At 41.2% G+C, this 16258-nt stretch overlaps 1 protein-coding gene across 1 annotated transcript in view; it reads right to left on the reverse strand.

Moving 5' to 3' along the window:
• tmeff2a (transmembrane protein with EGF-like and two follistatin-like domains 2a) overlaps positions 1-16258 on the reverse strand; it is a 92898-nt gene that overhangs the window by 29463 nt on the left and 47177 nt on the right. The window contains exon 4 of the mRNA XM_028393848.1: positions 14696-14722. Within this exon, the coding sequence (XP_028249649.1) occupies positions 14696-14722 (27 nt within the window). The remainder of the gene's footprint in view (positions 1-14695; positions 14723-16258) is intronic.

Raw genomic sequence — 16258 nt, forward strand, 5'->3', positions numbered from 1 at the left:
ATATTTTGAATTTCCTATTCATATCTCACATCAGCATGCTCGTTGGAAATTCAATTAATTTCCCTCTCAGCTCGCACAAGCAGCCAGGCCTCTCTAACCCTGGCATATTTACTCTTGGCACAATGTGGACAATATATACAGGAATGAGCCGGCTGTGAGTTCCAACCCTCTCTCAATCTTTTTCTGTCCAAGTTTCTGTCCAAATTTGTGACGGACTCTTGTTGAGTAAAATAAAATATCCTGTCCAAATGTGGCTTGTATGGGCTCACTAGCAAAACCTTTTCAAAAAATGATGAGCAAACAGGATGTATTATAGGAACACTGACGGAGAACTGAATTTCCAATATGATAAATATTCCAATAAACACAACAGATACGCACTGCCTGACAGCTGACAACAATAAAACAAGGTAGGTGTCAATCAAGCCGAGTCCTGAGAAGAGGTCTTACCTGGCAAACTAAGGGGAAACACCTGTGGTGATGAGCGGTGTGTGAGGCCTCAGTGATATAGATGTATAGAAATATATAGCTTCATTTTCAATTAGTAATTCTTCATTTTGACTTGGTATTTAGGTGGTAAAAACAGGGTCAGGGGTCAGGTAGAGAACACACACATACATAACATTGTGGAAAAGGAATACCGAAGCCCTTCTGCTGCTGTCAGCACGTATCGGGACCAGGAACTAAAGTGGCATGAAATGACACAAGAAAGGCTAAAATTACACAGTAATAACATGTGAAATGACTTAAGAATGGTCATTCGTCCCATTTTTCATGGAATCCAGGCTGGCAGGGCAGCACTCAGCAGAGATGGTTCTTTTGAAAGTTAGACAGTAGCAGTTAGCATGTTGGTATTTTTTTTATTTTCTTGTATAAATCCTTCCCCTCACAGCACAGTGATTGGCCTAAAAACCACCTTGTTCACTGAAAGTACACACCGCCTGGTAAAATGGATTCGTTTCTAATCTCACACAAGGATCTAACTTTGTCGGAAAATAAAAGCAACACAATGCCTGCAAACAAAAAGTCAATAGTCAGCTACAAAAACTAAACACGTGTGTCGCATCCCACTCTCTTAAAGGTCATGTATAGTTCATCCTTTCCCTGTGTAGGTGTGGTGTTCTCCACCTCAACACTAGAGGTGCTGAAGCAACTGACTCTACCACAACATAACATCCAGCCCCATCTGGAACCTGAGACCCATTCATCCATATTTTACTGCTTATCTATGTCCTGACCATTCAGCTGGCAACACACCAGAGCGCTCTCCTTGCAAGTATAGTGAGCCCACATGGCAAATGAACAAGGCAGCAGCTGACTAATGAGTGTTTCTGTAAGCTAATGCTACCACCAGCAGTGTAATTATATACTGTGTCATTTGTTGTAGTTATTACCGAGGGCTAGCCTGGCTGCAGCAACACGAGTAGCCTTTGTTCGGTTGTCGAGGAGCTGATAATCACATAGTGCGTAATAAAAAGTCATTTTTCTCCACATGATGGAGTGCCGTATTACTTTGAGCCATTGGCTTTGAACTATTATCTCACAGCAAAGCGGACTGATGTCAGACATTTGCTCTGTGCATTCTGGAGCATAGTTGTATCTTTCTTTTCAAATACCTCCCAAAAAGCATGAACTGATTAATGATTAAAAGCAGCAAAACGCCTCTTTTTAATCTTTTATGTGTACCTCTCAGGCAACACAATGACAGGGAACACAAGGAGACAAAGACGTAGCGTTACATTTTTGTGTAAATCTCTAAAGCATAAGATTGCTCTTAGCTGAATTAAGTACTTGTAAATGTCAAGTGTTGAAATCTACATATATTAATGTGTTGTTATATACATAATATACAGTATGAAAATGGGTGCCAGTGCCCCTGAAGAGTTCTTTAAGGCATTAGTGGGCCTTTACTTTAGTGAAAACCTTCTCCAACATCCACTCATTAACAAATTAACGCAGACTCTTTCACACTCCAAGGCCTGCATTGACTGGCTGCTATGGTAATGCAGCTTTCAAAAAAAAAAAAAGGTTTCCTTTTCACATTACACTGGCTTGTGATCTGCTACAACACTGCTACACTATAGAAATACAGCAAAGCTGCTATTAAAAAGCTTTTGTGCATTCAGCATCCAGCCGTTGTTTCAGACACTCCATTTCCCTTCTGCTCCTTATTGCTCTGAGCCATTCAGAAGCACTCCTATCACTTGTAATACAAAAAAAGAGAAAAGAAATAAATATGCTGTGTGTATCTAAAATATGCATTCACAAAAGCTTCCAGGGTGCAGGAGGAGAAATGCCACTTTAACTGCACATAATAATTACACAAATGACTTTAATATAATGCAACGCTTCATGTGCACATCATCAACAAAGCTGTTGGAGCCAGCAGTCATGCAGTAATGCCGACCCCACACCTCTAAAATAAATTCTCAAGGAAACAGGGTGTTGTTGTGGCACCAAGAAGTCACAGAGGATTTTTTAGGCAACACTGAAAACAATGATGCAGAGAATAGTCTGCTGCAGGAACCATACTACTGTTAACAGACCTACTCTACAAGTGCATACAGGTTCAAACACCAGCATGGGTTTGTCTGCATGCAATTTTGCTGCTTTGAGTCCCTCAATCAATTTCAATGGTTTTTGTCTGGCTCCAAACAATAGATTTCTGTCTTGCACATCATCTTTCTGGGGAAAAAAACAAGCTTAAAAAGTCATGTTAGACTTCAATTTCTTTCAATTATAGATACACCTGTTTACATCAAACTACAAGGACCTCAATGCCTCAATGTATAGTATACTGGAATGAGCAAAACAAGCAATGAAAGTGCCCTTTTTCCTGGCTGGTTTCGCACCTGTACTAACACCTTTGAACACACACACCCTGATAGCCTCCATCTCCCTCTCTCCTTGGGCAAAGACAAACATTGGTGATTTTGGCACGGCGGTGCCCCTGCTGTCCTCATCACCTGCTTGCACCATTATGCAGCACTGACTAAAATCTCAGGAAATGTCAGCTTCCAGCCCGCAACAACTCTCTCTACCCACTCCACCGGTGTCAGCTGGCTGCCCACTGAGCGTGCCGCATCTAATCCCGCCCCCAGCCTTGTGGGGCCAATCTCACGACCGCTGAGTGTTGGAGTGGAGCCTTGGACAGCCGGACGGGCAGCGAGCGGTGGCACGGTTTGGTCTCGGGGGTGGAGGAGGAAGAGCTAATGGCTAATCTTGTGTGCACAAGACCACCAGGGAGGATTGGCCAGGGCTAAAGAGAGAGACACGGGGAGCAGAGAAATGGGAAGCAAACCAGGTGAGAGCAAAGGAGCTGGAGGAAAACAAAAGAAGGGAGCTGCAGTGTGTAAAGAAACATGGCAGCAAGGTCTACTTTTGACTAAGAATACAAATGAGCCATGAGCCCTTTCAAACCTACAGGTAACTCTTATTTACATGCATACCACGGAGAGCAGGGCGTTAGCATTCACATGGAAATGTTTACTAAATTCACACACAATTTAGCTCTGGATTAAAAACTGCCTTTTAAAGAAAGCAGTCCATCCTTATCAGAGAAATGTAGCATGTAAATGTATTACTCAGAGTGTTTATTTTTTTTAATCCACGATTAAAAACAAAACTTAGACTGAGAGCTGAAAACAAAACAGCTTGTGGTGTCAGGGGACTTGAACCTAAGTGAAAGTCCGCCATGTTGCCTCTACCTGCCTCCTTCCTCTGAGTTTTGCAGCTGTATTAGGGTTAGGGCCTACCAGCGTCACACACACACCTCCTGTCTACCAGCAGGAACACAATATATTCAACAACTATTGAGAAGGTTTAGCCTTGCTATACACCAAATTAAAATAATAAAAAAAAACTGCTGCAGCAGCAAATTTCATGAACATCTTTCTGCTTTATCTTCAGTCATTGTATGACAGAATAGAATTGCACACCTGGATAACAAAGACACATCGCAATAAAGGTTGTACGCATAAACACACACACTGTCTTGAGGCTTCACCTTGAGGCACATACACTGAAACATTCCATTTTCTATTCAGTGTGTTATGTACCTTCTTAAAATGTTCCTCTCTTGACAAATTTAAACATTCTACCTGTTTAGACTCCAAATATAGACTTCACTCTTGAATGGATGTTGCCTGTCAGGTGTGACCAGCAGGTTCATTGGTTGTTATAGCAGTATTAAAAAGAAAACATTTATTTTCTTCCTTATTACAGGAAGAACAGCAGCAGAGATGCAGCAGATACCCATTGCTCCATAGAGAAAAACCTAAATAAGACGTCTTTGAGGATGTGACTCAGAGGCTCACTATTATCTCTACCTACAAATTACTGTTGAATACACAGACTCAAGGAGAGGTATTTTGGGATTTATAAAAAGAGCTTGATTGATTTTAGGCTAAAAAAAATGTGTAAAGGACAAAAGAAAAAGTGTGTCACTCGCATGTATGAATGTATTCCTTTTCTATTACTGTAATACTGAAAGGCCCTTGTAAATAAAATTGTTGCTAGTCTTAGCTTCATTATGCATTATTTTGTTTCATTTGTTTTGTAAATAAACAAGTCAAAGTGTCAATCTGCCAATATGTCATGGCAGCCATCAAGCTGATCCTGCCTCTCTGATGTAAACAAACCTCCAGCCACGCCGGGGCTTTCCCAAAGCTCACATATATAAGTTCTGCTCTCAAAACACAAAGCCTTTAGCATGCACACAGTTTTCCCCATATTTCGATTCCACCAGGGGATTCACCCACTCCTCCTGAGAGGAGCGCTGAGGCACGCAAATAAACAGCCTTCAGATGTTTACATTTGGAGCCCAACGCCGTGGAAGGCCTCCGGAGAGCGAGCGGAAAGCTCATTTCCACCGTGGATGAGAGGAATCCGAAATGTCTGCTTTGGTGTACGAGTTCAGATGCATAGGAATAGGAATTAGTGTTTTTAGTTAACAAACATTTGCATCTACAATTTCTGCACATTTATCATTTGATTTTTGTTTTACCCGTTTTAATTGTGTTCAGTTCTCTCAGGTTGCTGCTTTGTGCAGTCAGGTCAGAGACGAGTGTGAGTGTTGGGTTTGTACTGTCAGTTCAAATCATGTGCTCCTCCCAGCTAATCTAAAACAGGCAAAGATGTGGAGGGCAGGACTCTGTGCACCTGCTACTCCGAAAGACCTGTTTGACCCTCAATTATAGACATTTTTAGTCTTTAATATAATTTAAATAGGATGTTGTCTGGAATGAAAAAAAAATATATAGAAACCAAAACCATTTTTTTGTACTGTCACAGTGGGAACATATTCTTAAAATTCTGTCAGGTGGGGTTAATAGTGTAGTTATACCATAACATCACATCCCATCTCCTACCATACAACACATGGATGATAGCACTGCTGATGTCACACACTGCTTTTCTGTTTTTTTATGTTACATCATTTATTATGACTAGAATTATAGTTATCAGCAATTGCATCACTAGTTGTTGTTTCTTTATTTAATGAAATAATGGGCACATTAAATGAACTGGTTGTTAGAAGCCATATTATGCACAATTTCAAGACTGATTGAGTGATTGGGCCGAGAAGCCTAGTAACAAATCACTGTCATTGTTTATGTATCCTCATTTAGGGAAGTGAACTTCACTTCTTTGCTCAGCGTGTACGTCGGTTGTGAGTGCGCACACAAACGCGTGCATGAATGTGTCTGCAATCGCTGAGATGATGACAATAGCTGAGTTAGAGATCAGCGCAGACAGCACAAACAGATGAACTAAAACTGTTCATTGCTGCTGTAAAGTTGGTCATTTAAACACAAACGTCTATAAACATTGATGCTTTGGGTGTGAGCCTCTAGTGGCCGTTCCATGAACTTCCACATTTGGCTCAATTTTTTTCAGGCCTCCCCTGTGGGTACTGCTCGGCTGTAAGATAATTATCTGCTTCACTCTTGTGGCTTATTATATTAGTGGAAATAATAACATGAGAAAAAAATAAGGCTACATGGTGCCCAGCAGATATTATACCATATAGCTGTGAATATAAAATGACCTGTCCTGGTTTGTTGCTTAACTGAGCATCAGCAGAATAATATCTGCTGCAATTATCTTAAAGCAAATGAGAAAATGTTCTTATCCTGGCTAGAATGACCCACCAGAGATAGAAGCCTTACCTCTTTCTGCTTTCTTTTGCACTTCAATGTTTTTTTTACATTCTTCCCACCTGAAATTGAGGCCAACACATCTCTGCGAGCTCAAATTGCTTCGCTAGCATCATGTAGGCACACGCGGTCTCTAATGAGCTATGCTAGCTCGCTGGTGACAAAGGAAATGACAGGCAGTGTGATAACAAAAACCTGGGACTTGACCAAGTGGAAAAAAATAATCAGGGAGGGTGGGAAGGACAAACTGTAAAAAGCACATGAGTTGGAGCTGAAATACACTCTATGAAAATAAAGAAACAAACCTAACAAGATCATCACCATGGTGACAAGTGTAATACCAATAACAGTGACAAACAGTGACAGTATTTTTAAATCCTGATGCAGAGAATTTGAGAGAAGTGCCATCGTACAATTACAAAGGATTTCATCTCTGTTACATAAGAAGGCATGGCCTATAAAATCCCCAGGGAAGGGGCCAAAAGGGCGGGCGGATGTCTCCACCGCCGCTACATGAAGGATTATGAGCCTTCATTTATCTGGGACATCCTATCTGTTTCCCTGAGTACAGTCTTTACAGCCATGACAGTAACACTGTAAGTCTGTATACAGCCAGATGGTTGTTATGGGACACTATAACTGAATATCACTGAGCTGATGTATAGCATGCCAGGTCTGTGCGGAAGATGGAGATACAATATGTCATATTGTTTTATTGTGTTGTGACATTATGAGATATTGCTGCTATATGTGCGCTTTTACTGTTTTTTCCCCTTCATGCCCCCCCCCAACACACACACACACACACACCCCATCTTCCTCACATGACACTGCTCATATTCTTTCCTAAAGTGCCCACCTGAATCCCCTGTTCCCTCTCTTAATCCCCACTCAAATCCTGCCATTACAGAAAAAAAGTCCAAACCTCCCCGTCTCTCTAACCCAGTATCTGCCCGTGCCTCCATTTCTGTGGGCCTCGACTTGACGCAATCTTTCTTCCCCCCTTTTGGGAGGCCGCCTCGCTGTCTCAGCCGCCATTCCATTTATTTCGCGATGACAAAAAAAATATATGACAATAAAACCCCTGATGCCGGTTGAGAGTGAAGGCTGGCCCAGAGGTGACCCTGCTATTCTCATCAGATTCCCGTCCCACTTTTCACCCACCTCCACTGATAGCTCTGACACACGGCGGCTGCCACTTGCAGTTTACATTCCCTTCTCACAACCAGATACCGTCTGCACCTCAAAACCGCCACACCACTCCAACTCATCTCATTCAGAGCTGTGCACATGGCCACACACACACACACTAGCAGGAAATTTCAATAATCATTTCAGAGTGGTATGATTGGATACGTTCCCACAGAGAGATGAGCGAAAAGCAAACCAGCAGGGTGAGAGATGGGAAAGGAGAGAGTGAGCGTGTGTGGATGAAGGGATCTAACGACTTTGCCTCTATCTCATTTGCAGATCCTATCCCTCTTGGTCTAGATTACGTTGTTATCCCCATGCCAAAATAAAGGCTTATCTGTCAGGCTTTTCTATGTGCTCCGCATGAACGTATGCTCCGTGAGACCGGGAGATAGATGTGTTGAGAACTATCTTGATATACATTACATTAAACTTTAATGCCCTTCATCTCATGTGCTATGAGAGGGTTGTTTTCTGTCATATACTGCTAACTTTCAATCAGCCATGACAACAGTAAATAACTATTCATATTGCAGGTAGAAGCCAGCATGCAGTATACTTTAAGCACAGATTAATATATATGCTGAGTCATCAGTCCTGCACCGTCAGTATGCAGGTTTGTCTTTGTTATTTTACACACGGCTGTTGTGAATTTAATCACGTTTTCTCCTAGAAACTGTACATATGTTCGGTTTTACGCAGACTTTTCAGTTAATTCCATGTTTCAGCCGACAGTGACATGGACCAAGAAATCAGAACTCCTTTATTAATCCAGAGGGGATTAAGACTTTCCATTAGGAGGCAAATATTTAACAACAATATGACCACTACAGCCATGCTAAAAAGCTATTAGCCTAGCCTGAGAAAGAACAAACGTTTGTACAAGATATAAGGTTCGATAGCCTGAAAATCCACACAGCAGCTACAGCCAGCAGTGGAGGTGTTAAATATTTCATAAACAATATAACGTAAACTGATGCATTGACAACTTTGATGATGATTTGTAGTGGTAGAAAAAAATGTCTCTGAACATGCTTTGTCCTGCACAGGGTCATGGGGGGTGCTGTCAATGGACAAGAGCCGGGTACATCCCAGACAGTGAGGCGGTTAAACAGTAATTTAATATGTCTGAAACGTCCCTTTAGTGACAATAAAAATAACAATGGGAGACAACAACCAAGAGACTAAAACACAAAAAGCTCAGTGTAGTTTGACATCAGTTTAAACTTTGGCATGGACTCTCAGGTGATAAAGGATAAAGTGTGCATTCTGCATTCTGTTGTGTAGCCCCTTTGGTCAAGTCAAGAGCAAATATCGAGATTTAAGGTTAGCTACCATATTGTTGGTTTCCTGCATGAGCACACACCCGTCTATGACTTTGACCTCCAGTGCCTTGCTCTCTGAACTGCTGCAGAAGATGTGCACTAACCCCAGCAGTCAGACTAAACTTTGGCATCGGTATGAGGCTTTATTAGGGGAAAAGGTCAATGCCAGCATTTGTACGCCAAATATGTTTCATCAGACCATGTCTCTTCAACAAAATGATTATTTCCATTGGTTGGGCAGACATGAAGATCTTGAAACAACAAGACCCTTTTCCCCTCTCTGTAATAAAGAGTGGCCCTTTAATGTGAATGTGAATGTCAGATTCAGTAAGTTTCAGACTTTTCAACAAGGCTGGAAGCCTATCTGCCCTTCGGCTTTCACCTGCCTATTAGACTGGAACATATTGGCTAGATAGGTTTTGTGTGTGTGTGTGTAAGACGTGCAGCATAGAATAACTGAATAGGACACACACAAACACACACACACGGGTGGGCTGGCTGTGGTGAGCCTTATCACTGTGCCACAAAGTGGGAAGATTAGATTACTCACTTCCCTAAACCTCTAACTTGGTTACCATAGTAATATCAGTTTGAGTGGGGCAGCAGCTAGTCACTGTGGAGGCTGCTGATGCAGGACTGGATGGAACCATTGGCAGGGGAACCATAGGCCAACCAGCTACCTCAGCAACTCACCTTCTATTCTATCCTATCCTATTCTATCCAGTGGTCATGTATTGTGGTCAGACAGTTTGCTCCACAATGTTTGGGGAATGGACAAAAATAAAGTGTAGGACTCTACATCGCACAAGCATTTTCGTTTGTGCACTGCTGCATATTGACTAGAGAAGATCAATTGATATTGAATTCATAATTGCACTATAGTGGAGCCATGACCCTAATTCAAATTAATGAAGTACTTGCAAATCTATAGTGTTGTGGGTCTGATCATTAGATTAATTACCCCAATCAGGCTATATTGTATTTCAATTATGCCAAGTGCATTGTTTATGTTTTCTAGTCAACACAAAGAAAAATGAATGTTAAAAAAACAGTGGAGACATGGAGCCATTTTAGGAATATAAATCGGATATTCTTATATAAAAATACATTTATATAGAATATAGAATTTAATTTGAATATAGTACTGAAGGATGAGTTCCTTAAAAAAAGGAGGATAATTAAAGAGTCACACAAAGAAAATCAGGTAGCTGAATAGACTGAGAGACACTTCAAAGAATGGCCCATAAATACTGGTAATTAGACTATAGACAGCCCTGATGCGCTGTGCCTGCTGCACAGGACTCATAATGGAGTCGTCTTTTTTTACCATTCAAACTGAAAAATGGCTCTGATAAGTTACGGGACACTGTTTTGACCTTGACAAAGCACTTAATTTAGATAAGAGTTACCTTTGAAACTGCAGCGAAATTAGGTCACTTCAATGCCCGCAGCCCGTGGAGCATGACAGAGTTTCAATCTTTGACTTTAGGGATTGGTGGCAGGAAGGTCCAGCTGACTCCTAAACAGAGTTAGAGCCAGTTCTGCTTGGTGTTTGCTATGTGATTCTTCCAATTTATACATGTATAGATTTTCAAAATAGAATTTTTTACTGCATTTATAGTTATACTGGTAGCTAGCATACAACAAACATACAACAGAAAAACAGGATTTTCTCAATAAAATCATAAAAATGCACGGCTGGACATCTCCATGGTAATTTCTGTAAGAATAACAATCTTCAGAATGTGAGAATGTGAGCTGAGTGCTGCTCACACTTTTTTTAGACTGGTGTTAATAATGTCAAACTTCATGTAAAGTACAACAACCAAGTAAAAAGGGTCGACATTGACATACACTGGTGCTCATTCATTCAATAGTTATGGATGCTTTTATCCTCATGGACATCCTGCAGTAGTCTTTTGTGGCACAAATGTTAACTTTGAGAAACTGAATGTCAAAGGTCACTGTGATGAATTCTTATAATAATCACATACAAATAAGAAGTGCTAATGTATTCATATCCAAAAGCTCAAATATCAACCCACTATCTTCCTGGCAAGCAGAGGCATACAACTGCATGACAGTGTGTGTCTGTCACACATGGTAGTTACTAAGGGGTGAGCTACATGTATTCTCTCTCTGTGGCACTGACATGTATTTGATGATCAGCTATTGCCTGCACAAAATTTAATGGCAATCCATCCAAACATCACTTAGGTATTTCAGTCTGTGCAGAGTGCTGGAGCATCATCCATGAGGCTGTGCCACTTTTTTTTCCCTCCTCCCCCCCTACATCATTCCAGCTCATTTTTCAGATGTGATATCATAAAGTGTCTCAGACTCAGCCTTTTATCTCTCCAGCTCTGCAGACGCTGCCATACAGTGTGGCTAAATGCGCCGACTGTCTTCTTTACAACTTACACTTTGGACAAGAGTCTATCTTTTAGACTTTTGGTTGCCTTTTGTCTTTCTGTGATCATGTGAGTGAAATTCAATTTGTCCTCTGTGCAATTTGATTTGGACAAATGTCTGATTCTGACTAAAGGGGCCATGTGACTAGACTCATGTCCAAAGGGCATCTCTCTGCACTTGTGTTCTCACTTATCAGATAAATCAAGCAAAAACACACAAGAGAACACACTCTCGCATGCACCGCCGCTGGTCTGCACATACACACACATCCACAGCCAATGAAACTGACCCAGGTTTTTATGTGTGTAGATTTATCATTGGCCATTAAAATATATTTGATTTTCATCGGGACGGCTCTCCACTGCTGCCTCCTTCAATACAACTCCCAACCTGCCTTTTACAACCACTTGCTTTAACCTTCCCCCCTGCTCATAAAACACCAGCAGCTCCTTCCACCTCCACCAGATCCCCTCGTTCTTCCGCCTCCATGTCTACTACTGTATCTCTCCATCTGTTCTGACCTCTGCTATGATTCTATCTTTATAGGGTGTGTTTGTGTTTCTCCTCCTCTCGTCCTTGCCCTCTCCTTTCCCCTCTCACTCTTCTACTGCACAAATGCCCTCTCTGCCCCTGAGCTATTTTTTCTTAATTGTCTCTTTTCCCCCCTCAAATGATCAATTCATCAGATTTATATGACAGTTTGAGAATAAGGACAATTCTCAAGCTTCTACTTTAAACCACTCAGAGGTCCAAGAAGGTGAGCGTTCATAATGAGCTTTCCTGGGGACGCAGAGAGACAATCCTTCGCACTTGCTTCTCTTTAGAGGACAATAGTCCTATTTTAATGTGCACAAAGATACTTTTCTTCATCTTTGCCCGATACTACACCCTTCATTACTGCTGTGTAACTTTTTATCCTGTGTCATTAGCTTCATGCTGGGAAGGAAGTTGCATATCTGCCACCTATCTGCACTCATATGTCATATGTGTTGTTTGGAGTGGGACTTGGTGTGTTAGACAAAATTGGTAGAGAACATCTTGTGAATGAAACAAAGTGCCTGTTGCTTGGACACAGAGCTCAGTCAGGGGAGCACCGAATACAAATTTTATCATCCAAAAAAAAGAACCAAAGCCAGCAGGGACAGAGACAGACATCCAAGAACACACTAAAAGTGTGTTTTGTGGTCCTTAAGCCGCAACCTCTGGGGCTGAGACATGAGAAACTGCAGTTCATCCTGCAGCCTCCAGGGGTTGCCTCTGTACAGAAACAGTGTAGCTATTTCTTTCTTTTTATTCTTTCTTATTTTATTATATTAGGACCTAAATTAAGGCTGCTTTGAGTGACAGGTGGGTGATGAATCACAGGACAAGCTGCCTTCTTGCCTGTATTTGGACTGTGTCTATGGCTGCCAGCATGGCAATGGTCGGAGCCTTCCGCACAGATTAAAATGGCACTTTAGAAACCCAACGGTGACATCACAGAATCTTTGTCCTTAGTTATATCTATTTAATGGTCCCTATCTTTCCTTTATGTGTTTGTGCGTCTCTGCGGGGGTGTAGCACTGGTATCCTGCTCCTCCATTTGCCCACCTGAGGCTCTTCAGTAATCAAGCAGCCTGCAGCACATACACCCTGACTCATCAGTTAACTTGGTTGACCTATAAAAACAATGTTTACCCTTTTCATTTAGCATTTTCTATCTTCATGTTTTCTATCATGTCCTGCACCCTCAGGCAGATCAGAACATTATACTCCGTTTCTCTAATAACATAACAAAGGAAGAGTCTTTTTAAAATATGGCTGCTAGTAAAAACTTATGACCAGCAATAAATGTTGGTTAATTATACTCCTTACAAAATGAAGTGCACTGTTCTTCTAAGCAGGCCACTGTCCTTAATATAGAACACTTATGAATGAAGGTTCTTTCCCTTGCCATTTTGAAGAACATTAATAGAAGAGCAACCTTATTTTCAGCTGTAGGAAGTGTGGTCCTTGCTCACTACACAGTCCGGCACCACAAAGAAACCATAATGCTAATATCAGATTTCATAATCTATATTGTAAGCAATTCTTCTTACTGTCTTAAGTGGTCATACATGTATATAAAAATGTATAGTCCATTGTTTTCCTGCTTACTGCTGCTTCTAGCTGCTGTGTTGCTCCCTCCTTTCTCTCCCTGTATCACTGCTTCTGTTTCCTCTGCTCTCTTATCTATTTTCCAACTTTCCTCAGGCTATTTCTTTGCTATACACCCCCCCCCCACCACCACCAACACATCCTTCTCCTTGTCTCTCTCTATGGCTGACCCAACACCAGTTTCATTTCCGCTCGTTCATCTGTCTGTCTGCTGCCTTTTTTTTGAGGGGACTAATCTCTTTTCAATCTCTCTCTCTCATATATGCTTGGAGGAGATCCATGCATGGGAGTTAATGAAGGAACTGCATGGGTGAACACACGCACACACACACACACAGAGGAGGCACGGAGATGGGTGAGTGTAAATATATGCATAGGTACAAACACTGACAGACGAACTTGACTCCTGCCTGTGTACTGTCTGTCCTCGTGTTAGCACTGAGTCTTGTTAGTCAATTAGGCAACAAATTAGAGTCTTAGCTGAAAGACACGTTGTTAATCAGCTGGAGCTTCTCCATCATTAGTTACTCACACAAAAGTTATTTATAAAAAGGCACTCGCAGCCATACGCTCCTCTCAACCGTCATACAATCAACCCACACTGCACTTGTCACTCTCCCCCAGCTGTCTTCTTTCAGTGTTTATCAATTGCAATGATGCCCACAGACACAATCTGAGAAAACAGGCAGCTTGATGAAAACCATGCTCCTTTACGTAGCCCGCAGCTAGAGTGTCTTCAAGCAGAAAAACTACAGAGGCAGAGCAAATGTGTTTTATTTTGGAAATCCAAAAAAAACACTTATTGTGTAAGAATAGAAATCTGAAGAGACCATGTTAATTTAGTGAAAATATTACTACAAATACCTAAATTAACAAGGTCTCTTCAGATTAACATGCATCCTACATATATCTATATTTGTATATATTTGTATTATAAGTCATATTTATATATATTTGTAGTCATATTTTCACTAAATGAACATGGTTATTTTTAGTTTAATTTTAATATAATTTTAGCATAAAATTAATATTTCTCACATTTGGAAATTGCTTAGGAGGAAGCAGCCTTTAGTTTGTTATTATAGCAAATGCTGCATTACAATGAATCCAGAAGCTGTGAGCAAAGACATTTAAATAACTCTAGCGCCTGGGATGTAATAAACTTTCATGTAAACACTCCTGCTTGGGCTTTCTCCTGTTGCATTGCTGTGCAAACATAAAAGATGAACTTTTTTTATGCATTTAAACTACTTAAATACATCAAAGTGTTCTGTGTGAACATTGTCCACAGACCTGCACAGACCTGTCCACACTGCATGGACACAGCCAGGACATGAGTCAGAAAACTCTGATCCTGAGTTATTTCTAAGTTCACCTTGCTAATTTATTACAAAAACATGCAGAAAGACAGCAGGTAGATGGAAATATATAAAGGAAAGTGCATGTAGGGGAGGAAGAGGTGAGTATTTTTACCATCGTCTCCTGATCCTGAGCCGGCATCTGCAAAGAAGAACAAACAGTTATTAACCAGGAGCTCAGACAGCCACAGACATTAGCTGAATAAGCGTGCGTCTGCATATGTTAAGTACGTGTCTGGGCTAAATGCCTGCTCGCGATTGTGTGCAAGTGGGCGTGTTCGTGTAAAAGAGATTTCTTTAAAGTCTGATTTACAAAGAAATAATACAGAAATAGATGAGGATGAAATGGTAGATGCATTATCTCTATAACAGCTGCAGCCGTGGACCTTTTTATTGCGGGCACGCTGTTGTTTTAGTTGTGTTTGTGCGTCTGTGAATCCGTCTCCACGGCTTTCCCTCTGAATCTGTGTAAAGCTGCCTCAAACACACTGAGCATATACTCAACTGTTCAACAACACAGCTGTGAAAGGGATACTCATGAGCACTTTCCAAGCTCTGCGTAACATGAGCTGCTGCATAAAGTGATCGGCTAAAATGCACACAGTGCCAGAGACCAGGCACATGCAGGCCCTTGGAGGACTGTGTGGGGGGGGGATAATTGCTCAGCTCCATACGAGTTCCCATGTAAGAGGAGGCGTGCAGAGCGGGGCCATCATAGCTCTGAAGCACAGCTAGCTGATACTGATACTTTCATGACATAAGGTTCAGATCAATAAAATACATTTTGGATGATGTCAGCATTGGAGGCAAACAGACGGTCACCAAATTCTTACCTGCGGATTCTACACAGGCTTATGTTAAATAGATATGTAATTAAATGTACCCAGAAGTCCTGAGTCCACCTTACAGGACCATTCATTTATTTATTTTTTCACGACCGCTGTGAACGTCACTTTCACCAGATATTTCACTTGTGGCTTGGTTCAGGCATTAAAACACCAGTTATAAGGTTAGTCATTCAAAAACAGAGTGAGGTTGTGAGTTGTCATGCTGCCTGTCATGATGAGTCAAGTGATTTGCATTGGAAAAAAACTAAAAAAAAAAAATCATGCTGCAGGTATCAACACAATACTTTAAAATTCATGTTGCCTGAATGACAGTGTCACACATATCAGTGTGCATGAAACAAATAATTCACAAATCTGTGAGAGTATAAATGTGATGTGAGCATCAGAAGTTCCATTCTGAGCTTTGTCAACAAATCATAGCTGGTCTGAAGGTTTAAATCATGCCGTGGATCCACAGCAGCGATAGGAATTCTGCCTCTTTCTAGGAGGCCAGTTCATTTGGCCCAGCTTAGCAGTGAGACCAATTTCTTTCTGATCCCAAATGGCTCTTCATTTAGTGCTTGCGCGATGCAAAAGATCCTCAAATTATTCTGTCTGTGCGGCAGCTCCCTGCAGTTCATCTTCAGAAAACTAAATATGACTGAATAAAAAAATACAAGACCCCAGTCAGCAAATGTCCTATCAAAGGAAGGTATGTTTAATAAAGGAAGGAAGCTGTAGACTAGCAGCATTTCATATGATGGAGAGAGAGAACCTCCATAGGACACATTTATTGTAATGTACAAAAGACCTCATTGAAACCTCTCCTCTTCTGCCTCTATTCCTTTTAA

The sequence above is a fragment of the Parambassis ranga genome, chromosome 21 (assembly GCF_900634625.1).
Source record: "Parambassis ranga chromosome 21, fParRan2.1, whole genome shotgun sequence".
Taxonomy (NCBI): Eukaryota; Metazoa; Chordata; class Actinopteri; family Ambassidae; genus Parambassis; species Parambassis ranga.